The 22703-nt window shown below is 50.7% G+C and overlaps 7 protein-coding genes across 7 annotated transcripts; 3 read left to right on the top strand and 4 right to left on the bottom strand.

Moving 5' to 3' along the window:
• Nucleotides 1-684: 684 nt before the first annotated feature.
• On the bottom strand, nt 685-2748 carry PtrM4_066640 (uncharacterized protein; the record flags this gene model as incomplete). The annotated part of the gene is made up of 2 exons (XM_001933371.1): nt 685-831; nt 886-2748. 2 exons carry the CDS (start codon nt 2746-2748, stop codon nt 685-687), a joined length of 2010 nt encoding a protein of 669 aa, XP_001933406.1.
• Nucleotides 2749-3932: 1184 nt separating this feature from the next.
• Nucleotides 3933-4742, bottom strand: PtrM4_066630 (putative GNAT family acetyltransferase; the record flags this gene model as incomplete). Its single annotated transcript, XM_001933370.1, has 2 exons — nt 3933-4177; nt 4304-4742. The coding sequence occupies 2 exons, from the start codon at nt 4740-4742 to the stop codon at nt 3933-3935; spliced, it is 684 nt and encodes a 227-aa protein (XP_001933405.1).
• A 3109-nt stretch (nt 4743-7851) lies between these two features.
• Nucleotides 7852-8624, top strand: PtrM4_066620 (bZIP-1 domain containing protein; the record flags this gene model as incomplete). The annotated part of the gene is made up of 3 exons (XM_001933369.2): nt 7852-7974; nt 8022-8252; nt 8301-8624. 3 exons carry the CDS (start codon nt 7852-7854, stop codon nt 8622-8624), a joined length of 678 nt encoding a protein of 225 aa, XP_001933404.1.
• Nucleotides 8625-11341: 2717 nt separating this feature from the next.
• Nucleotides 11342-11792, bottom strand: PtrM4_066610 (uncharacterized protein; the record flags this gene model as incomplete). The annotated part of the gene is made up of 4 exons (XM_066105733.1): nt 11342-11350; nt 11409-11417; nt 11475-11597; nt 11652-11792. The coding sequence occupies 4 exons, from the start codon at nt 11790-11792 to the stop codon at nt 11342-11344; spliced, it is 282 nt and encodes a 93-aa protein (XP_065964360.1).
• Nucleotides 11793-13305: 1513 nt separating this feature from the next.
• Nucleotides 13306-13767, bottom strand: PtrM4_066600 (uncharacterized protein; the record flags this gene model as incomplete). Its single annotated transcript, XM_001933367.2, has 1 exon — nt 13306-13767. The coding sequence occupies one exon, from the start codon at nt 13765-13767 to the stop codon at nt 13306-13308; it is 462 nt and encodes a 153-aa protein (XP_001933402.1).
• Nucleotides 13768-15457: 1690 nt separating this feature from the next.
• Nucleotides 15458-16255, top strand: PtrM4_066590 (uncharacterized protein; the record flags this gene model as incomplete). The annotated part of the gene is made up of 1 exon (XM_001933366.2): nt 15458-16255. The coding sequence occupies one exon, from the start codon at nt 15458-15460 to the stop codon at nt 16253-16255; it is 798 nt and encodes a 265-aa protein (XP_001933401.2).
• Nucleotides 16256-19536: 3281 nt separating this feature from the next.
• On the top strand, nt 19537-21429 carry PtrM4_066580 (FimV, Tfp pilus assembly protein FimV; the record flags this gene model as incomplete). Its single annotated transcript, XM_001933364.2, has 1 exon — nt 19537-21429. The coding sequence occupies one exon, from the start codon at nt 19537-19539 to the stop codon at nt 21427-21429; it is 1893 nt and encodes a 630-aa protein (XP_001933399.2).
• Between the last annotated feature and the right edge of the window lie 1274 nt (nt 21430-22703).

The following is a 22703-nucleotide window of genomic DNA, read 5'->3' as shown; positions in this document are numbered from 1 at the left end:
AGAAAACGAACACGTAGCGAGGTCAAAAGGGAAGAGGAAGGTCGCAAGGAAGGAAGTCGCAAGGTCTATGTCCGGCTGGAAAGAAAAAAGGGAATGCCGCTCGGGTATAATGGCTGCCTGTAAGAGTTCATGGACAGATAGCTGGGTCCTGAGAGTCGCAAAGGAGGTAAATCCGGGCGAGTCGCAAAGGTTCCGGTGGGATGCTGGGGAGAATTTGTCGCAAAGGAAAGTTCCAGTGGAGCGCTGGGGACGCTGGGGCGGGCTTGCTGCAGAGGACTTTCGTCGTCGTTGTCGCTGTGGAAATGGGTCCGTGGGAGGGATCGGGCTATCTGGGGTACGGGGAGGGTATATACGGTCCGCGGGGCCGGGGGGGGGGGCAGTGATTTTTCCGCTTCGGCTTTGTTGCGCTGGAAAATTGTCGTCTTCGTAGTAAGGGCGTAAAGTCGTGATCCGGGTGCCTTCACTACACCACGCATCTCCACGTGCTCTGGCTAGTAGTAGTAGTATGATGCAAGACTATAAATCATTAGCACCAGGAGTACCCTTACTCCGTACTCCAAACCCCCTTTTCCTTTTTCCTTTTTTCGATCCCACCATTATTTTTGTGTTGTCCTATAAACGCCATATCGCTATGCTTCAAACAGGGAAGGGGGGGATTAGAAATATGTATACTTCGATGTGTTTTCAAAGTGTCCAAAGACCACTTCGTCGTTTACCCATTGGATAAACGATGAGAGCAGCCATGAATAGACCGACGGTAATGCCGATGGCGATTTGTATCATCGAGGCGGCGACGTTGAAGACGATGGCGTTGAGGTGGTCGGATGATGCCTGCGGCTGCGTTAGTGGAAAAGGTATGGTATAAGGGGGAGGTAGGGGACGTACGTCGGCAGCAGCTTGTGAGCCCTTGATTAGGGCAGAGGCTGTTCGAAGAGCGGAATTGATGCTTCCGCTTGACGCGAGGGAGCCTGGTACTTGAACGTATACGGCGGGTAGGAGGACGGCAGCTGCAACACCGTGACGCAGTCTGCTGTAAAGGTTTGCCAAGACGCCGATGGTGAAGGCACCAAATGTGTATGCGATAGGTGCGGAAGAGGAGAATTTCTTGCTGGCCCAGAAGTTTACAATGTAGCCGGCGAAGGCGATGGTGATCATAGCCGGCATCTGCTTGTATTTGGCTTGTACGGTGAATGTCGTGAAGAAGACGTAGAGAGGGACGAAGAGGAAGTTCCAGTACGGGTTCAAGGGGTCCTTGCACTGTGTTGCGTTTGTAGCGTTTGAATCTATGGCGCCGTATATGGCTGTGCCGACGGTGATGCCGTAGCCGAGAAAGAGCGAGTAGATGATTGCGAAGACGAGGCGAATGGAACCGGGTACGATAGCACGGGATTGAAGCTCTAGCGCAGCACTGAGGACTAGCCACCCCGGAAGAATCAAAGCGATGGCGCTCTGTGCGATGGCTGAGAAGCAGAAGAGCTCGCCGTTATTGATGCTACCGAATGCGCGGGCGAGAAAGCTCATGAGGATGGTGGCTGTGATTTCGAAAACTGTACTGTATGTTTTGGATAGTGGTGCGATGACTAGTTGTAGCAGACCAAGCACGCAGCCGAGACCGAGGATGACGGGCATGTCGATAAGTCGGGCCTGAAAGAAGACTGAGACGGCCGCACTGGCTAGACCGTACATGATGACGGTGAGCCAGCGGGGGTGACGGTCCTTTGCATTAATGACTTCATCTAGGCGGGCAAGAGCTTCATCCAAGCTGATGACGTCGTGCAACACCTCCTTGTAGATGTCGTGGGTATCCTTGAGCTTACCAAGGTTTACACCTTGGACAGTGCGAACGATCTTGACTTCAGCCGTGTGGGTGAGATTGTCGTCGAAGGAGATGATCATGCAACCGGGGATGTAGAGGAATTGACTATTGATTTCGAGAACCTTGGCTGTGGTTGCGAGGTACTCCTCTAGACGATGAGTTGGTGCGCCGAAGAGCATCAAGGCGCGGCACATTCTGATAATGTACTGCTGTCGCTTGAGGATGTTGGCAACATGTATCTTGATTTTGGCGTCGGAGTCCTCTTTCGCCTTCCACACCTTGGTGAGCAGGCCGCCACTGCTGGTCCGCTTATGGGGTGGTCGTACAGCAGCGGGATTCTTCTTTTCATCTTGAGGGTTTGCAAGTTTCGCTGAGGCTCCGACGAGTGTTGCTAATGTCTCGGTCGACTGCATCGACTTGTTTGCATTGTACCACTTTCGTCTTGATGGCGTCCCGGCACCTGAAGATCCAGTCAGGTTTGGAGGTGAGGCCGCGCTGGCTTCGGATGATGCGTCGTTGTAGCCAGGCACAGGTGTCTTGTACGCCTGGAGGATCTGATAGAAAATGCCACCATTGTTGTTGCCTGTGACTGCATAAGCAGCATCAGGGTCTACTTCATTTGAAGGCTGTGCATGGAAAGTTTCGGCACGTGCTGGACCGCCCACATGTGCGCTCCATAGCTCCTCTGCGTCGGCTGTGTGCTGGTTGGCGGGAGTTTCTTTTGAATCGGCTTCGCTCACACGACTGTAACTGTGGGCTGGTTCGAGAGTCGGAGGGGGGACTTCGACGTTGGCAGAGCTGTTGAACCTAACTCTTGACTTTCCTGGGGCTTGTTCTGGTTGTGCCGATGGTGGTGGTAGTGTGGGTTGTACATTTTGCATCTCGTAAGCATCAACATTGATGGGCTCGGTGGAGTTAGTTGAAGGTTCCATTGCGACTGCCGTTGCCGTGGGAGGGTTTGGCACGAATGATAGCAGCGACGATGTTGATACGGCAATTGGTTGATGAGGGCGACAATGGTATTAGATGTAGGCCATCAAGTACTCCGCATTGCCACGGCTATGACAGGTACCAAAACAGACGGCGTTACCTCATCGCCCAAACCATCGGCCCGACGATGGAAAATACCTTTGCGGTACCTTTGCAGATGGTCGCGACGAGCCTGTGGATCCAAATGTTGGGCCGTTCTGTCGTAGCATGCAAAGGGGTTGCCGAAAGGGGCAGGAAATTCGCAAGCAGAGCCGCACCACGTCGTCGTTTAGGACGCAGTGATGCAACGCCCACGGTCGGGGGCGACTTTCATGTGTCAAGGAATTTCCCTGATTGGTTGATTCCACAATTTAAACGTAAGTCCGCTACCTCTGATTTCCTAGAAAACTGGACCTTTTGCGTCAGGTATTGGAGGGTTCCAGGGTTCGGTCGAGACTTGCGCGCTTCCCCGACTCTTCCGCGCACTACTTAGACACCATCTTTTATCCCCGTGGGGCGTGCACTTGGGAATACGCTGGATTGCTTCGTCGTTTTGGGACCTAGTATGCAGCTATGCCATGGTGTAATAAGGTGCCTTTTTTCGCCACCGTTTCGACTCTGTCCGAGTAGAAACTACTTTCAAGGTAGCCTGGATATGATTCTTACTTTCACAACATCATCTCGGCGTAAGCTGGCGATATCGCAATGCGCACCCACCCGTTGGGCTTCATGTTCAAACATTTTCTATACCCATGTCCGGTGTATGTTCCGACCCCACCGTATGCTTGTCGCGCATCACGAAGCATGCCCGACAAGTCAGACGTTCTCGACCCATTACTCACCTTTTTTTCACCCCACGTGTTGACCACCTCATCGACTTATACGAAGACGTCCAAGTCGCCATACTGTATACAGGCCCCTTAATTAGAAATTCGCTGCGTACGGCCTTGGTAGACAGCTGCGCGGCCTTGTTATATTTCCAACCACATATAATCGCGCTCTTGGAAGCTAGTGCGACGTATACCAGGCCATGCAGAGTACCCCGACACAATCATCACCAACATCCCAGATACTCATTCTGCAAATTTACATTCGTTATCAAACCACAATGCCCAATAGCGGAGCCCAACGTAACGCGCACAGTCTCTCAATTCGACCTCTTTGGGTCATACAGACATGCAACCTCTTCATACATTTCCCCCTTAACCATCAACTTGATTCTGCCCTTCTCTTCAAATCCAGCTTTCAGATAGAAATTCTCTGCAGCTTCCACCGTGCTGTCCAGATATGCGGGCACGTGCTCTCTGTCACACGCGTCTAGGCCCCAGCGGAGCAACATGGTGCCTACGCCGCGCCGTGCATACTGTGATGCGACGGCGAGCCATGAGAGTTCTGTGCATACTCGTTAATCACAAGACTGAAAATAACCCAAGGTGGGGGCGTTGGGGTTGGAAGAGCACACCGCTTCGTACAACGCTCATGAGGTACTGAGAAGTGCGTGTGGGCGGATGAGCTCACCATAATGCGGACGTTCCCCTATAACATGTGAAGCAACCTTTTCCGAAGCCTCTTTCCACGGCCCCAGTACACCCCAGTCCGTCCCCTCTGGTAAATTCCAAGCCGGCGGTGTGAATCCCTCTTTGCATGGCGTGGGATGTATCCATACTGCGAAACCTACAATCTCATCCCTTTCTTCCACTTCCCCTTGTGCTGCTTCTCTTTCTGCTCCAAACCCCGATGAAAACCTTTTCGCAGTAGCAACCAAGACTGTGGTATGCGCATCATGCATATCTGCCATCATCTTCCTTTCAACTGCGCTTTGAAACGCTGCCCAGACCTGTGGCGTAGGATAGATGGCGCGCATGAGCTTGTTCGTGGAGAAGGCTGAGGTATGTATTGCTGCAAGTCCTGGAGCATCTGTGGGCTGTGCGGGACGGAGGGAGATGGATGCTGCCATTTCAGAGTAACCTATAATGCAAAGAGGGTTTTTGAGGGTTGTATGCAATGAGGCTATGCGCCCATGTTTGGCATGTGGAGGATGTGACTGGTGCTGGACAAAATCGATCAGACGTAGGTACGTCTACGGTACCCCGCGGGCCGCTGCCATACCGATAGCTCCGATCTTGGTGGGTTTCTGCTACTCCGCTCTCCACTCATGATTTGTGGATTTACGAAACGTGGTAACAATGCCCAAGACGCTGCTATTACTCTGTCCATCAAACATCATTGCTAACGGTTCCACATCTGGATACTTGTCCCAGGGAATGTTTCGGAGAGCAAAAGACCTTATACTACCATGTCTACTGTGGATGCGTTTGCATTGGTGGTAAAACTGATTTACGCGAGGATTCTCTAATAAGATGCTTGGCTCCAATCACTTCTCCGCAGATTCTGGGCATGTCGCGCCTATGTATGAAGAATAATGTCGGCGACCTTTTATCCTACAGAAGTGTAGCCTGGAGGGAGCAATATGCCCCGGTAAGGCTACTAGCGTGTCCTACAGGATTCCTGGCGTTGGACCCTGAAGTGCGCCATACTAGACTACCACTGATTGGGGTCGTAATAACATGACCAACGGGACGGATAAGTAACTACAATTGGAGATGCCGTTCCGGTGCCGTGTCATGGGAATTCTGTTGTCATACGTGCGAGAGGACAATCTGACACGGCTTCTTTGGCGCATGATGGTAAGCAGAAGATTTGGTAGACACTGCATGTTTTGCATGCTCGCTGCGGTTGGGTGTACCGTACGGTAGAGTATGCAGAATATTTGCATTAACATTCGACAGCTTTGGCCTAGCTTTGATGGCGACTTCGGAGCGGGAGTACAGTGATGCGGGATGGGTAATGTCGAACATGTAGTTCGCTTACTTCCGTCGATCGAGACGTCCATGTCCCATGCCGCTGCTGACCGTTTAGCCAGTCGAAAAAGCTTGGAATCTTATAGGTTTATGCAGTGCCTTTTGTGCTTTACGCTGCAGCAAGCAGGCCATGTCAGCAAGCGGGGCAGACTGAGCAAGAAATGGCGAGTTGCGTTGTTATCGATGTCGAGACCGTGTCTTGCAGTGCCGAGAAGGAGATCTGAGGGGTTCTGGGCAGATATGCTTGTCGGAAGCACACCCCACCAACCAGTGGTAGCAGAATACCATCAGATAAGATAAAGTTAGGCGTCGACAGCCGATCGCTGCCCCATACAGCTAGACGTCATGTTTCTACGCGAATTCGGTGAAGGGCATGCAAGTCTGGTCTGATTTCCATCTTGCATGGGTGTGGGCAGCGGTCCAGGAGCGTTTTTCCACGTACGTCATAGGGCAGGCGGCCTTGAATTTCCAAAATTACCGCATTCGGCCAGTGGTCTCGCATAGAGGTCATAGCCAGTACCGTACCGGTACGGCTGTGGCTCTATATCGCTTCCACGTGTAGGCGTGTGGTTTGCATCATGGCGTGCGCGATATATGAGGCGTCGTAGCATACTGGTGTTGCATCAGCCTAGGTATTGCGAGATGGTACGTCGCGACTTCTTGCTACCTTATATCCTTTCTGGACGTCACTCGAGCTTGGTTGCACCATGATGCTCAATCACATCACAGTGGAGCCCAAGGCAAGCTCATCACATGGCCGAGCCTGTCGTGATTTGCATTTAGTGGTTGCTTGGAATTGCGGTAACATGGATGAGGCTGCTGATAAGTCATAGCATTGATGCTTACGTGTACTTCCTACACTAGCGTACCATGTGCTGCCAAAGGTGGTTTTCGCCGCACCCCAGTTTCTGTACCCGACATTCACCGATCGCATTCAGGTTTTCCTGTGTTACTTATCCTCAACCCATGTGCGATGATGCATGTGATAGTACTTGAAAAGTCAATGGTAAACACCAATGCTATACGAACAACACACAATCTCAACTCTCTCCAGCGAGGCCGCGTCAAGATTGAGGCGCGTTTACGCCAAGAGCTCTAGTATAACGAGGCCAGCTGTCAAGGGCGCAATCCCGAGCGGTAGGTACGGCTATTTCTGTAGCAGCCATCGCCTCGGGGGTCCCTCGCAAGCGACGCCGAAGGGCGGTGACTGAATTGGAATGCACTTGCAACTATTCGCGGCTAGTGCGAACTACACTTCACTACCACCGAACTTCGGGGCTGCTCAGCCTACTCTCGGGAGCGACAAAGACCCCCGAGATTCCAGCTGAACGCAACCTTGAGTCAGTGACGTCGAAGGCATCCACCATCTCGACCCAATTTCTGTTGAGCTGCGAGGCCAGCGTGTCTGAGGGAAACGGTGCGAAATGTTGCGCGAAAGCCATCGTGAAGCATCAAACTTAGCAGCTGGATGCCATTGCTCCTAGCAGATCCAGCCCTATGCATCGTCTGCGGGACGATGATCCTTAGGTCGGTTAGGTCTTCGAGAAGACGACACCAGGCACCTCTGGGGTTTACCAAGACGCCAATCGACTAAATCCGATACTGCGCCTGTGGTTGGCGGGCCATGGTTGCGATTTAAGTCAGCGAGTATGCTAATCTTTTATCAAACACCTGAAAAAGTATAGCGTACGCCTTCATGCAAAGCCCTTGCCCCGCGCTCATCGGTAGTGTAACTTGGCGAACCACTCGAAGACGAGAATAACTACACCTGAATTGCTTGCGGCACCGCTGCAACGTGCTCCGGACGCGCTTGCCGAGAGACAGGCTGGACCACAACGCTCGCCAAACTGCGTTATGCACCTACTTTTCGCAGAAAGCCACATTTCCCAGGGTCCACTGTGGCCGTTACATGCGGGTATAATTGCATGCTCACAGTAGAACCCCTGCTCAAACCGACTCTTGTAAGTCGACTCGGTTTCCATGCGCGTCGTCCACGACGTGTATAAGATCTCAGCCCACCCATAGCTGTGTAAGCTGTCTCAACCACATAATCAACTCGACTACAAGTTACTGTTCTGTTACACTTGACAAGACCTACCGTGACATTGCTACATTGTTACCATAAGCAACACTACCCACCAGTGCAGCATAGTTAGGTCCTTCACTAGCCCTCTACCTATTGTAACCACCAACACTTCAATCGCAATGGATTCTCAATCTTTTGACTACTGGATGGCCCAAGGAAATTATATTGCCCCACCACACCAGACGACGGTGTTCGACATGCCTCCCGATATTTCAAAAGTACCCAGCTTGAGCGGATCGCCAGTGAGTCAACTCCGGGATTCGAAGTTTTCCCCACTAACATTGCAAAGGTTTCTTCGACTTACGACCAGTTCCCTGCACCAATCCACCAATCTTATTACCCCCAGATTGTCGACGAGCCTTTGCCATTCGGATCATATCCCATGCCCATGACCCCGCCTGATTTTGCATCCGATCAAGATAGTCCCTACTGCAGTCCCCGGCCGCTACAACACACCGAGCCGTCTTTTGGGTCTGTGCACACAACTGCGCCAGCCGAACGGATACACACAACCTCGGGCGTAAGTTCCACCAACCGTGAATTCGGAATTTTGTTAACATGTGAACAGCGCCGACGAGCTCAAAACCGGGCTGCCCAGCGCGCTTTCCGTGAACGGAAAGAAAAGCATGCGCGAGATCTTGAAGCACAGCTTACTGTCTTGAGCGACAAATACAACAAGCTAGAAGTTTCCCATTCTGAACTCAATGCCGCATATGAGAAACTCCGGAAAACTATCGAACTTCTCACCCAAGACGATGATGCTGAGGGCGAGGATGAAGAAGGCTCAACCACGCGCCGACGAAGCAGCAATACAGATACTCTGCGAAAACTCCTGGAGATATTACACGGAGAATTCAAGGGCGTTACATCAGTCAAGACTGAGACAAGTTGATCCAATGACGATGGTACTACTAGGACGTTTTCTTGACTCATTTCCCACTTCTTGTCTATACCCTTTCCAATCTTTTCTGTTGGAGCCTGTATTTCCCAAGCGATGCATTTTGGAAGTCTCTTTAGACGGTACTCTCTTTGCTGTGATGTCTCATGATACGCTCCAGCCCGCTATCAATTCAGGAGGCGAGCTGGGACCAGAAATTCTGGCTGAACACATGCGTTCTCGCCAATCCCATCCTATACACTATCTAATACCACCTTTGTTTACGACAATATAAGACATGTATGCCTGCCTCGTACCCTTCGTCCACTATAGCTATCGGAGCCACGTAACAATAAAACCTTAAATCCATCGGCCGTTCCAATAGTCACAATTTCCCGTATCCCAAAAAGATCGGATTACATGCCTACGTAGCAATCCGGGCCGTCAGCAGCAGCCTCATCAGCAACAATGCCGCATTCCCACCAATGAGAACTCGACTCGCTTGTATGGGGGCCTCTCCACCACCCGCCGCATGACCAAAATCTCACCTGGGGAATCAAGAGGCTGATGATAGCGGGTGGTGGCTGTGATCCGGATCTGACTTCCGGTCGCAGCCCAGCGACCTTAGCTCGATAAAGGTCGCTTTTACCCCCAGTTGAAGACAGGATATCGCAGTCGTGACAAGCGGTGAGGCTGATGGCCGTCTATTTGCGTGTTACTGACCTTGGAAATGTCCAAAACAAGTCAACACCAGTTTGAATTTGGAATGAAGACCCCATTCGCAGCGCCTAATATTATCATCGGCTGCTTGCATCCGATGTGCGGGTTATGTACCCGAGCCGCTTTCTTGGACCCCACCCTGTCTAGGTACATACTTACACGCTAGCACGTGCAGCGCTCTTTCACTACGGAGATAACTCATTCAACATGTAAAGTCTCAACTTGCCTGTCTAACAAGTCTTCGTAAGCTAGCACTAAAGCAGATCCTTCCGCCCAAAGAACATCACTTGCCTTCCCAATCCAACTCATCTAAACATCCAGCACGCCTTAAAAACCCCAAAGCGACCGGAATCATCCGATAAGGCCCCCCTCCCTCCTCCTCACCCACCCAGGTCACTTACTAGCGGGCCATCCGGACCCCTAGCCCCACCCGCGTCCATGCCAATGGGAACGCCGATTCCTAGGCGTAAAAATATTGCTTAAACCTTGCTTAATCCGGGGTGCGGCGCTGTGACCTGACTGCAAGTATGACTGGTAGGTGAAGGAAGCCAGCACACACTATTTTTTTCTCTCTCTCTTTCGCTTGAATGCATCCGCATCTGCATCTAAGAAAATCCCCAACCGATCCCAGGCTAGGCTAGCTAACTAAGAAACCGTCTTACGACGCGTAACGCCCCCCTTGCCACGCCCGCTGCCGGTCATCGGCTGGTAAAGTCTCGGAGTACACTACATTGGACTTACTACTAATGACTACTACTCGACACTCAGGAGATATTCCCGTGGGCATATATGCATGGAACGCTGCACAGAAAATCTCGGGGCGGGCGAGTAAGTAAGCAAGCGGAAGCGGGTGGAGGCAAAAACTATGTATTCAGGTTACCTTTGTATCACACAGGCTAGCAAAAAAACCTAGGTACAGGTACCTAGCATACCCACACGAGCCCACCGAAATACCCAGCCTCCTCTCAACTCCACATCGAACATCAACACCAACTTCTAGATCTACATAGGGCCATCCCGAGATCTTTACTCCACTCTTCTAAGTAGAGACTAGTACGTAAATGTAGATTACCACAAACCCCACTAACTCAACTATAAAACACAGAAAAAAGTGACGTGCTTACCTTGTATTTCTTACCCCTGTCTCGTATAAGCCTTGTATCTTACTAAAGCATTTTATATGAATTCCTTTTACAAGAATACGGCCCGGGGATCTGATCCTCATGTGTGCAACCAGATCTAGTAGAGACGAATCTCGCCGGCGGCGTCAGCAAGTCAGGCTTTGCCATGACGAGCGTGATCTCCGTCTTACGGGTAATTAGCATGTTTCAGTAAGCAGACAAGGACTCATATAACAGTTTGTTTTGTGTTACAGACAAAGACATAAAGGCTAAACAGAGTGGTGCGAATATTAAGATCTTGGGCCGTTTTGGAGAACTATAGTGGCAGAGTAACCCTCCAAAAGAAGCCGAGCTTGCGGCAAAGTTGGGAGCGTCCACAAAGAAAATGATAAGAATGATGATTTGAATCCACTCAAGATGTATCATAGTTTCTAGAATCTACTACATGTTTTGAATATGTATATAGTTGCTGGAAAACATAAGAGGAAGTCAACCTTGGAAACACTGTTCTAGCATTTGAATCAAACTAGATGACACTATCTTTGCCTATAATTAAACACTATGCCCCTTCAACACGAACGTTCCTTGGTAGACAGAGCCGCTCGTTGTGAACGGTCTGTAGGAACTGTATTCCAGCTACCTAGTCCAGATGCTATTTACAGTCAAGATGAAGAAAGAAGGTAAGACGCAAGCGGCGAGCCTGCTTTGTTTGGGTTGGCGCACGGCCCTCACGTTGCCGGGGAAGCGACTAGGCTAGCAGCCTAGTCATGTGACTCGAGGCTCAGCCCGTTACACTCGTACCATCCACATCTTGTCGTGCTAGTGTGATCCGCGGATATGAATATACTGCCTTGGCCGCTAGCAACGGCAGATGTAGTCGAGGAATTCCGCTCACGGGCACTATTATATAATTAGTAAAACGCGAGCCAGTTACTTGATATTTGGCATAGTAACTTACGCAAACAATCTGTGCAAGTATAATTAGCTTGTGATTATAGTAAAATACAATTCAACATTAACTTACACTGCCTGCTTGTCCTCCCCAATTGCATGCAACACCCTGTTTGTTCGCGTTGGCACAACCATTGCGCCCATAAGGGAAGACTTGAGGGAACGGGTTTTTCTTCAGAGTCGTAGCTCCAGTAGCCTACAGGACTATTAGCTTCTTATTCTTGTTTAAAATTTTGTGCTTTTGGCGTACGCAGTAATAATGAGTGCCTGTTTTCTCTTGTTGTATGCATTCGTCGCTGAGATCTACTTGATCCGGCCTACCCCATCCGTTGTTGGTGAACCAATCGAAGGCCGACACCGCAGGCAAAAGACATAGAAGAGTGAGCTTCATTTTTGATAATAAGGTAGATTGTTTGTCTGCGTAAAGATGGAGGATAGATCTGTGTTGTGGGTAGAGCTTCCTTGTGGTTACCTAGATACTTGTTGGTTGGCTTTGCACTAAGTGCGTAAAGGGAAATAACGATAACTAGGAATGCATTCTGTTCGGTGGTTGTTCTTAATTTTCTACGAACATAGCTGCTACGAAGGTATACCTAAGCTCTGCGCAAGGTGGGCCGAAGTCGGGCCGAAGTATCAAGCAGCCGACGTCTCTACCGATACTCACGATCCGACAATACTTATATTTGGCCTATATTCCAACATTCTTCGAGGAGCTTAGACTCCTGGATGATTGGCCGAAGCCGGCCCTATTCATTTCGCCTTTTCTGGCGGTGTACTAGCGTTCCGAGCGGGCGAGACCTATAGGCGATATTGGATGCCACGAAAAGGCACCGAGATGATCGTAATCTAGCCAAGCGGTTCTACCACCTTACCAAATTCAACCCACGCGCCTCCTATTGAGCCTCTTTGAGAGCAGGTAGAGTTGCCGGATTAGGCTCTCTTACGACTGCACACACGGTGTTTCTATTTACGTATCCAGCAGCGCTTGTTGGGTATGTAGAGGGAGTGTCTGTGGCACTTCGCGGCATGATATCGGTGCTTTATACGTTAGAACCCTTCCCTTTTACTACCTGATTAGAGCGGATCTCTACGGGCTTAGACTTGGGTAGCCTTTAACATCAAGTATTGTATACCGCTGTTCACCTGTTACTGCGTACTACATAGTTATACGAGAATTAAGGGGGATTTATAATGACCATGTAAAGAGATAGTTAGGCTTCTCGTTCGCCTGGCTCTTTTAGGGCAAAATACTAGCTAAGTAGTAGTTACATAAGTCACCTTGTTGGAGACCGCTACGCTAGGTAACTGTGTGTACAGAATCCGTATCGTTTCCGCTCGCAGACTGAGATGATACAAAGGGAGCTAAAGATAGATTCTTTTTTGCTGGCGGGACAGAGATGGCGCGAGCGATATCGTCTCGGTGGAACGTTTGAGCGAGGTGTTTTTGTTGGTGAAGTGATAGTTCGGATGATGGGTGATGTGACGGTATCGTGGCGTATGGCGGGGGTTGGACAGAGGAGACGGAGAATACAGGGTTGTGGATTTAGTAGGAGGTGGCCTTGGATTGGAGTTGCTGGTATGGAGGTGTATATGTGAAAGGAATGGACAGATGGATAAATACGAGTATGAGGACTGCGGTGACGAAGAGAAGATGAAAAGTAAGACATTGTTCAAGATTATAGGTGTAGTATTATTCTATCGTCTCGTCCAAATTCATGACGCAAATTATTTTGAGCAGAGAGAAACAAGGCTGTACAAAGCTACCCGTCATCTGCTATGTCGGTGAATTACCCTCATTAAACCCGCGCCGTATAACCCCCGCCTCCTTAACCCCGGTATCCACAAAATGCCGTTTTCGTTAATTCATCTGTCCGTTTTGAACGCCATAAACATACGCAACGTGCTCAGCATACGATATTTCGAGCAACGGCATCAGTGCCCTGGCCTTCTGGTGCAACTACAAAGTCGTCGCTTGTCAACGCTCTGTTGAACATCAAACAAGCCGTCTCCAGTTGTCCGCCAGCTGTGCCATAGTATCCCGCGGGCACAGCGACGTTCTGTGCCCAGTATGCCGTTTTGCACTCAACGTGGTACCCGTAGCCGTAACATTGCTCGAGACATTGTTGGGCCATTGCGGTTGTGTTGGAGGAGAAGGCGGAATAGTATGCGCTGTATAGGATGTCGGATTTGGTAGCTGGCGCAGGCATGTATGATGCGTTCGACGCTGGCATGGGGCTTGTGACGGCGCAGGTTGAAGGGATGGGCGTGATAGCCGGTCCGCCTGCCCGAGGTACGATGTTTGATGTGGGTAGGGCTGATGCTAGCGAGGAGATTGCTGCGATCAGAAAGGTGGTTGAGGTATACATGGTCGGTGATGAGGGGTTGATATGTATTAGGTCAACGACTGAATAGATTGGTAAAAATGGGTTGTGTAGTAAATGTAGAATGATGTCGTTGGATAAATGTCTTCACGGTGGTGCACTCGGCGCTTGTATAAGTATTTCCTTCCCCTCGGTGCTAGATGCCTGCTGCCGTGATGTCAATGTGGCTAGGGCCAACCTCCCTCGTCACCCTTCAGCCGCAGCACTGTGCGCCCATGATTATTTTGGCCCACCGAAGATCGCCGCCCCAGGCAACCTATGGTGCAACGATGTCTCGCAACCTTCATCATCACGTCCGTATCCCTAGAGGGGGTGCAATGTAACGAACAAATCAATAGTCTGGAGTGCCGTGTTGTCCGAAAATGATGTCAACAGCACTATTGCTGTAACGCCGGCCCTGCAAAGGCCCGAACGCTAACAGGAGCACTGGGTTATCCTTGGCTAGCCACTGTTTGCTGACGAAATGTCTCAAGCTGAACAACGTGCGCTTTGTACTACTGATTTGAGTTTTTTTTTCGTGCACAGGATGGAGGTGGATGAGCGTTGAAGCAAGGTTCTGGGAGTGTAAGGCGAGACGAGTCAAACTCGCTAGCCAAACCGCGCCTGCCCGACGCCACACCAACTAATTGTTACCATCTTCACGTCCAAAACACCTCACATATGCTGTAAAGACAGTTGTCCTTACGGCACGTGTTGACACGGCAAAGGTGTCGAATACTAGCAGTCGTTGCAACGAACAAAGTGTATAGTATTTGATTAGTAGTGAGCAAGAGCTGGATGGAGAGATCTCCATATGTACGGTTGCGAGCTAAGCGGGAAGCTTGGTCTAACTAGTGGTCCAAGCTTCCGGCCCGGAAAAACTCGCCGGGCTGGCTGTATGCGCATGTCCCGACAGCACGAGCAAAGTAAGCATTGCTCAGTCTTGGATCTCGGGCTGGGCGATGCTTAATCCAGAGAATGCGACTGCTGACGATAGGATTCCGAGCTACTAAAACTTCGGAAAAGTCTCGCTATATCTTGAGACATATATGTTGCCTGCAGTGCCATCATCACGTCAGCATCGAATCGATAAAGCTTAGCGTACCTGCAATAGGACTATGGACACAGCTACGCCACACAATGAAATCCTGCGAGTACGTCCAATGGCAGCGCACCAATATTCCGGTTGATTAGGCAGCCAATACGCAGTCTATCGACCTTCTTAACGGCATGCTAAACTGACAGCATACCAAAGTAAGAGCTGCCGTACTGAGCTTAGGCTGTACATGTCGCTGTAACGGGGATAGCTTCGCAGGCCCGTCTGGCTGGAGAAAGAGACAGGTGACCAGTCAAGCAGCATTGCAAATTTGCGTAAGCGTATTCCTACTGTCAATGGAACTGGATGTCACGCAGAAAAATTGCAGAACTTGACTCTAGAGCTTGCGAAATGCGCATAGTTATAACAATTTGGATACGTGTGGCTTTTGCCCGAGGCACAATCTGGCCAATGGCACCGATACGCCTAGGCGGCAGCCAAAGCATACACACCTGATGCCCCCGCTTCACGAGCTCAAAGAACCCTGGAGCCTACACACACTTGATTACACCATCAAAATCTACGACATGGACAGGAGTCTGGTTCCATGGTACAAGCGTCCCATTGGGAAAACGAGTAACCTGAAACCTCGGCTCCTAAATGCTACGAAAAGAGTCCAGTCACGACTCCTTTCGCTACGATAGAAGGGAGAATGGCTTACTCTACAAGCTGCTGGATGAAACAAAGGACGAATTCCGACTGCTCTCCCTAGCACCCAATGCAGACCCGGATAGCGCTATCACGTGTCGCCTTTTCACAGCCAACCTGGCCGAGGTACCATCGTATACGGCATTGTCATACGTTTGGGGTGATCCCACTATCACAAAGCCTATTTTCGTCAATGACATTGAGGTTCAAGTTACTGTCAACCTTGAGGCGGCGTTGCGGCGCATTCGTGAAGTCCATGAGACAGTCATCATATGGGTGGATGCCTTATGTATCAATCAAAGCGATGTATATGAAAGAAACGCTCAGGTTACCAGAATGAGAGAGCTCTACTCTAAGGCACGATTAGTCTACGCATGGCTCGGTGAAGATACCGATGGAACGGTCGAGGCTGTCTTCCAACACATGTCTGAGGTCAGCAGTCACTTCGGGAGCCAAATTGAGGAAATGGATAACTTCTTCGAAGAGGTCCTGGAATATGTAGAGAGCCACCTGGGTCAAAAAGCTAGAAAGAGTATCTTCGAAAGCTATCGCACTGGTGCCCTGAGTGTATCTGAGGCTCTTTGGGAAGACATTGATCATTTCGTGTGCCGACCTTACTGGCAGCGGATATGGATTCAACAAGAGCTTCTACTTCCACCTAAAGTCTTGCTGCTTTGTGGAAAGTCCTCCTTGTCACTTAGGGATGTTTTGGTTTGGCTGACATCTCTGATAAATATGGATATCGAATAGGCGACCCTTTCCAGCTCCGATGCTAAAGTTCCGATGTTTGAAGATCTATCACGAATACCAGGGATAGTGGCTGCGATCTGGTGGCATCGGAGTAACCTTGCTTCCGTGTTGGCCGCGTTCAGTGGCTGCAAAGCGACACTTCCTCACGACAACATCTATGGGGCTATAGGATCATATACGTGATATCGATGTATTACCATTGACTATGAAAAACCGGTTGCTTTGGTCTTCGGGGTATTTGTCCGCGTCACGGCTGAGGAAGATGGGCATCTTTACCTTCGATGTAAACCAAGGGGTCATGATACTCAACTATTGCGTTGTCTTCCCTCGTGGACCCCTGATTTTTGCAGTACCGAGTTTACGGCATATTACAATGCAGCCGATTCATACGTTCTATGGTATAAGGCGAAGATCGCCTTTACAAGTAACCCTGGAATCCTCCAGACGTACGGGTGGATCATCGACACTGTCAAAACGGTGACCCCATTTGATAATTCGAAAGACAGCCTCACGGCTAACTCCATAATTGCCTGGACCTTCCTACAGAACAATATTGGAACAACAAACCCTGCGGGGATATCTTTCCTGCAGGCATTTTGCCGTAACATCTTTGACTTTAGAGAACAACGTGACTTTTTGGCTCCCACATCACTCCTCAAGATACGAAGCTTTTTGCATTGGGTATTGAAGATGGGCGCAGAAAACCATCACCCGCAGCACGATAGCTCCGTAATGAGCCATCCACGGTATGATGATTTTCTCAAACAGCATGGGCTTGAGAATCTCTTTGAGTCTTTAGAGCCTCTACCCGACAAGATCTTACTAAGCCTCTTATTTGCAAAGTACACTGGAGCTATCGATCACTTGATCGAGCCGTACAGGGGAGCTAAGGACCACAACTCCTTCTTGAACATGACAGCACAGCAACGCATGGCAGCTTTTTGGGGGTGTCTCAAGCTATCAGTCGAATTCTTAGCGGATGTAGAATGGCGTGTTGATATTGCATCATATCATGATATTCCTTTCAAAAAACAGCTGTCAAAATTGTTTGAGCAGTCCTTGATTGTGACTCGACAAGGCTACATTGGCCTTGCGACGCGAGATGCGTCAGTAGGTGATAGCATATGTTTAGTTAGGGGCTGCGATCATCCTACTGTGATACGATCGTTCGGCCAATCGTACGAAGTAGTCGGACATAGTTTCATCGCTGGATTGATGGATAACGAGCTGTTCGAGAACAAGAACTTGACCGAGAAAAACGAACAGATGTTAGAATTTGTCTGAATCACCTGGTAGACATCATATCGAGACCGAAAGCTTCTAAGGACATTACACATCACCAAATTGGCAATCTCCAGGAATACTTGAGATCACCACCCAGTCGTTCAGGTCATGCGGTCGTCATGACAGCAACCCCTCTTTCTAACCATACCTCCGGCAAGCAGCATAGCTCTTGAGTCGGTGTTTACCTTGTCAATGAACTCTACCAATCCACAATATCAGCATAATCCCAGATCATATCCAGATGAGTCACAAGTTGCGGACTTTGCTGAGGCCAGCACTCAATACGTCAGAACCTAACAGAAGCACCTCCTTGCCTAAGATCAACAAGAGGGCTATTATAAATGTACACAGCCACTGTCGATCAGTCTTTTTTCAGAAAGAGAACTAGGGTGTCTAACAGTCAGTGAAACCATGGAGCAGGGTAGAAACTTGTTCACAAGAGATATCCGAGGCTAGCCAGTCACACTCTTCATGTCGACTGCCTACTTTGTGAGTAATGTTACCTCATTCTACAGAGACATGTGTATGCAACATTTAGAATCCCAGAAGAAAACAAATCGCACGCGGTATACAACGCCTTACTGACTGTCAGTAATTTCCACAACCTTCAGCGTGTTTGATGTTCGTAAGGATCGTGCCTTACGAGATACCCGGTCTATCGTTTGTTTTGCGAGTTGGTGAGAAGGATGCGATTTTGGATATGTACAAGTAATAATGGGGATTCGTTAAGGCAATATTTTGTAGAGCGCATGAAAGTTCCAAGGTCGTGTTCTTGTTCAGGGTGCTTCTCCTTTGAAGGCCCGTGCGCTCGGAAAGAAGATCTCCCCCGTCCACACTCCGTTCTACCCGAGCAGGTTCACTCGCACATTTGGAGACAGCATTGCGATATCCACTTCCACCGTCACGTCTGTCAGTGTCAATTTTCGATACATTGATCTCTCGCTATCGTTGTCGCATGGAAGTAAACAGGACCCAGCCCGAAAGCGTTTCCGGATAGGACGGCAGCTGCCCCACGACTACCAGGATTCTTCTCGACATTGGCAGCCCTCCATGTCATCCCGTTGTTACTCACCAAGAGAAAGCATGTTTCCCAGCTTGCGACTCACTTCTCTACCTCGGATGTTGTCGCAGCCGACCAAGCGATGAAACCAAGCAGGCTCCCATCGCACGATTCGTGAACGCGTACCTGACCTTGAAGAACCACAGGCATTTCCACACGATTCTTACATCATCCCAGCCTCGGATCTGGATTGTGGCTTGTGCCTGAGGCTCCAGGCCCCCAGAAAACCTGGTTGACTTTCCTATCCGGGCGGTTGAAACCTTACTCGCTTCACATCCCTAACACGCATATGCGATCACAACATCGACAAGGCCAGCCTCAGCATTGCAATACTCCTGCAGCCTGACATGCTACATCGTCTCTGACAGTAACTGTCACGCCAAGATCTCCACTGGCGGATCGAGCCTGGCCAGCTATTTCTTGCTGTTTAGCATCTCTCATTGGTCTTTGTACCTGATCAGGCCCATGGATGTGGCTTGGACACGTTCGTGCCAAGTACTGTCAGACTGTCTAATGGAGGAGTGACCATGGTAAGTGTGGAAAAGAAGGGGGGAGATCGTGTCGTCGTCACCCTGCCTAGACGCCTAAACGCCTCAAGGCATCATAGCTTTGTTGAGAATGACGCCGGGAAGCCCCGTCGAACGTACCCAAGTGGCAGCCGGCTCCATATGCCGTTTCCTTTTCGGGCCATGTTCTGACCCTTCGCTATGCGCCCCCGGAATGGAGTCAAATACATATATCGCGAAGGCCCGAACCGTTCAGATCTCTACCTTTCTTTCATCCAGCCGAAGCTCTTTTCCATCAACTACCTTCTTTTCTCCAAAGTGCCGAGCGCTAATTTAATTCATTGAGCTGTGCTCTTTTTACATTCTTTTTATTCGACTTTTAACTCGTACGATTCCGTCTTAGTCTCTTCTTACGAATAACCTCAGTCACGATGAAGACCATATACCCACTCCTTACCCTTTTGTCGGCGGCCATGGTTGCTGCCGGCCCTCTTCCTAGGAATGATCCTCTTTTTCTACGGACTGAACCCATGGCTGCGCCAGCACACGAAGCAGCGGCCGCAGCACCACCTGCTCCAGCTCCCGATGCGGCCAAAGCAGCCGCAGACGCCATGGAATCGATGCATGTAGCTGCGGCACAGGCAAAGGATAAAGCTGCTCAAGAAGCTGCAGCAAAGATGGAAGCAGAGCATGTAGCTGCAGCACAGGCAAAAGATAAAGCTGCTCAAGAAGCTGCTAAGAAGATGGAGGCAGAACATATAGCAAATGCCCAGGCAAAAGATAAAGCCGCTCAAGAAGCTGCTAAGAAGATGGAGGCCGAGCATATAGCCAATTCCCAGGCAAAAGATAAAGCCGCTCAAGAAGCTGCAGCAAAGATGGAGGCAGAGCACATAGCAAAAGCCCAGGCCGCAGACGCAGCCCACAAGGCATCAGCGGATGCCATGGAGGCCATGCATGTTGCATCGGAAAAGGCCAAGGACGCAGCTCACAAGGCATCTGCCGACGCCATGGAAGCTATGCACGTCTCGAAGGAAATGGCCAGCATCGCCGCTGAGCAGACTCCAGCTGCGATGACCCCGGCCGCTGAAATGCCTCCGGCTGAGGAAGTTCCGGTTCCTCAACAGACCATTACTGTTTCTCCAGAAACCCCGGCACCGGCCGCTGCTCCTGCTGGCATGCCTGCCCATACACCTCCTCCGGCCGCTGCCATGCCTCCTCCTCCTCCACCACCGGCAGAGATGCCACCACCAGCTGCTCCCGCTGGAATGCCTGCTCACATGCCTCCGCCGCCTCCAGCAGAGATGCCAGCTCCTCCTGCTCACATGCCTCCACCTGCGGCAATGCCACCAGCGGAGAAGCCTGCTCCCCCTGCTCACATGCCTGCTCCGGCGGAGATACCCGCTCCTCCTGCTCACATGCCTCCACCTGCGGCAATGCCACCAGCGGAGAAGCCTGCTCCCCCTGCTCACATGCCTGCTCCGGCGGAGGTACCCGCTCCTCCTGCTCACATGCCTCCTCCGGCAGAGAAGCCTGCTCCTCCTGCTCACATGCCTCCTTCGGCAGAGAAGCCTGCTCCTCCTGCTCACATGCCTGCACCTCCCGCGGCAATGCCACCAGCGGAGATGGCTCCTCCCGCATCAATGCCTCCAGCTGAGATGCCTCCTGCCGCTGCTGAGACACCTGCCGCTGCCGCCAACATGTCAATGCCTCAAGCGGCACCACCGGCTGCTACAGTGACTGAGAGTTTCTCGCTCGTGATGGGTGCGGCTCTTGCAAACAAGACAGCCTCAGCAATGGCTGAAATGACTGCTCCTCCCGCTGAGAGTCCTGCCGCTGTCGAGACACCTGCTGCTGCCGAGAGTCCTGCCGCCGCTGAGAGTCCTGCCGCCACTGAGAGTCCTGCTGCTGCCGAGACACCTGCTGCTCCTGCCGAGACTCCCGCCATGCCTCCTGCCGCTGCTACGCTTCCACCACCCCCACCAGCTGAAGAGAAGCCCGCCCCTCCTCCTACTGAGAAGCCTGCCCCTCCCGCTGAAAAGCCCGCTCCTCCTGCCGAGAAACCTGCTCCGGCTGAGAAGCCCGCTCCCCCGGCTGAAGAGAAACCTGCTCCTCCAGCTGAGAAGCCAGCTCCTGCCGAAGAGAAACCCGCACCACCGGTCGCCGCTGAAGAGGCCAATGGCGCGCCTGCCCCTCCGATGCCTGCCGGCGCAGGCGAAGCCACAATTTCCCTTCCCGCAGGCTTCTTGACTGCTGCACGCCTACGCAGACATCCTCACCGGGGGCTTATGCCAGCTAAGCGTGGCATGAAGGCTATTGCGTTCTAATGTCATCTTTGTGTTTAGTTGTTTCTCGGACTTGTTGGGTATTTTCGGATGTGATGTAGGATAGCAAAGGGACGGCGTGATGGGGTAGAGGGAGATGGGCCATAGATAGTTATAGGTGTTGTGTAGTTAGAAAATAGAAATGAGAATATTATACCCATAGAAAGTTTTAGTGTTTGCATGCGGTTCGGTGATCCAGTACATGAGATGGCTGATTATCGCAATGTCGTTTTGGTGTTCCCATCATTTGGTTCTCTTATTCTCTTCATAGCCATTGTTTTTCACATTTGGTTGCTTGGACTTTCTACTGTTGCAGGACTGCATACCCACATCAATGTACATATGGTAGAAGTGAGGCTGTATACACGTGACGCCAAGCCTTTTACATACTCCGCCCGACCATCGTACATGTAGTAACGGTCGCCACATATGTGTTCAGATCCGGATCTGTCGTGAACTCGGTCGTTCTTGGCAATATTGCATTATACAGTAGGTACATCGGAGGATCGAGTTCGAGAATGTTCCACAATGTCGGAGCTGTCGGCTACAGTCGTTCAAAATCATCGTGGAAGACGAGCTACAAGTAGATGTAGGCGGCAAAGCGAAGATGGAAGACTAATGGGAACAGAACATTAGAAAGATGTGAATCGTTCACATACACGTGAAAAAACGTCGCAGATCAGATGAAGCGTGTTTAGACGTAGAGGGGCGTGTCGCGTGCCGAGGTTTCGCCATCGGGGCTATCGGAGGAGCTTGGACGGATGATGATGTCGAGATTCCCGAAGTTGCTGAGCAATGCACACGCCGCCACCATAACACACGTCTTTTCTTCATTGTACATGCTGGCAGCCTCGCATTAGATTTTGCGCTCAATTTCCGAGTGCTTCGTCTTCTACGCTCGCTCATTCCATTCTTTGTATAGTATTGCCGTCTTCGGAGCCTGCGTAATACCAATATCGCCATGTTTCACGGGCAAAACTTACCGTGGCGGGCAGCTCTACGCCATGCTTCACGCTCGAGTTCTAGGACCATCACGACGAGGGCGTCGTCGCGATATCTTCCTGCCCAATGTACAGCATCTTTGGTCGCCCGACCACACCTTCAATGCCCTTCGCCGCCCGCCGCACTATTCGCGTACCGTACCTTTTCCACATCGCTGAGTAGACGGAAGGAAAAGGACCCAAAGGCAACGCCGGAGCCATTGGAGGAGGCTAAAGAAGAGGACGAATCAGATGAGGCAAAGAAGGTGAAGGAGCAACAAAAAGCTGAAGAGGTTG

Source organism: Pyrenophora tritici-repentis, chromosome 2, assembly GCF_003171515.1.
Source record: "Pyrenophora tritici-repentis strain M4 chromosome 2, whole genome shotgun sequence".
NCBI classification, from domain to species: Eukaryota; Fungi; Ascomycota; class Dothideomycetes; order Pleosporales; family Pleosporaceae; genus Pyrenophora; species Pyrenophora tritici-repentis.
This window is presented reverse-complemented; position numbering and strand designations above follow the sequence as displayed.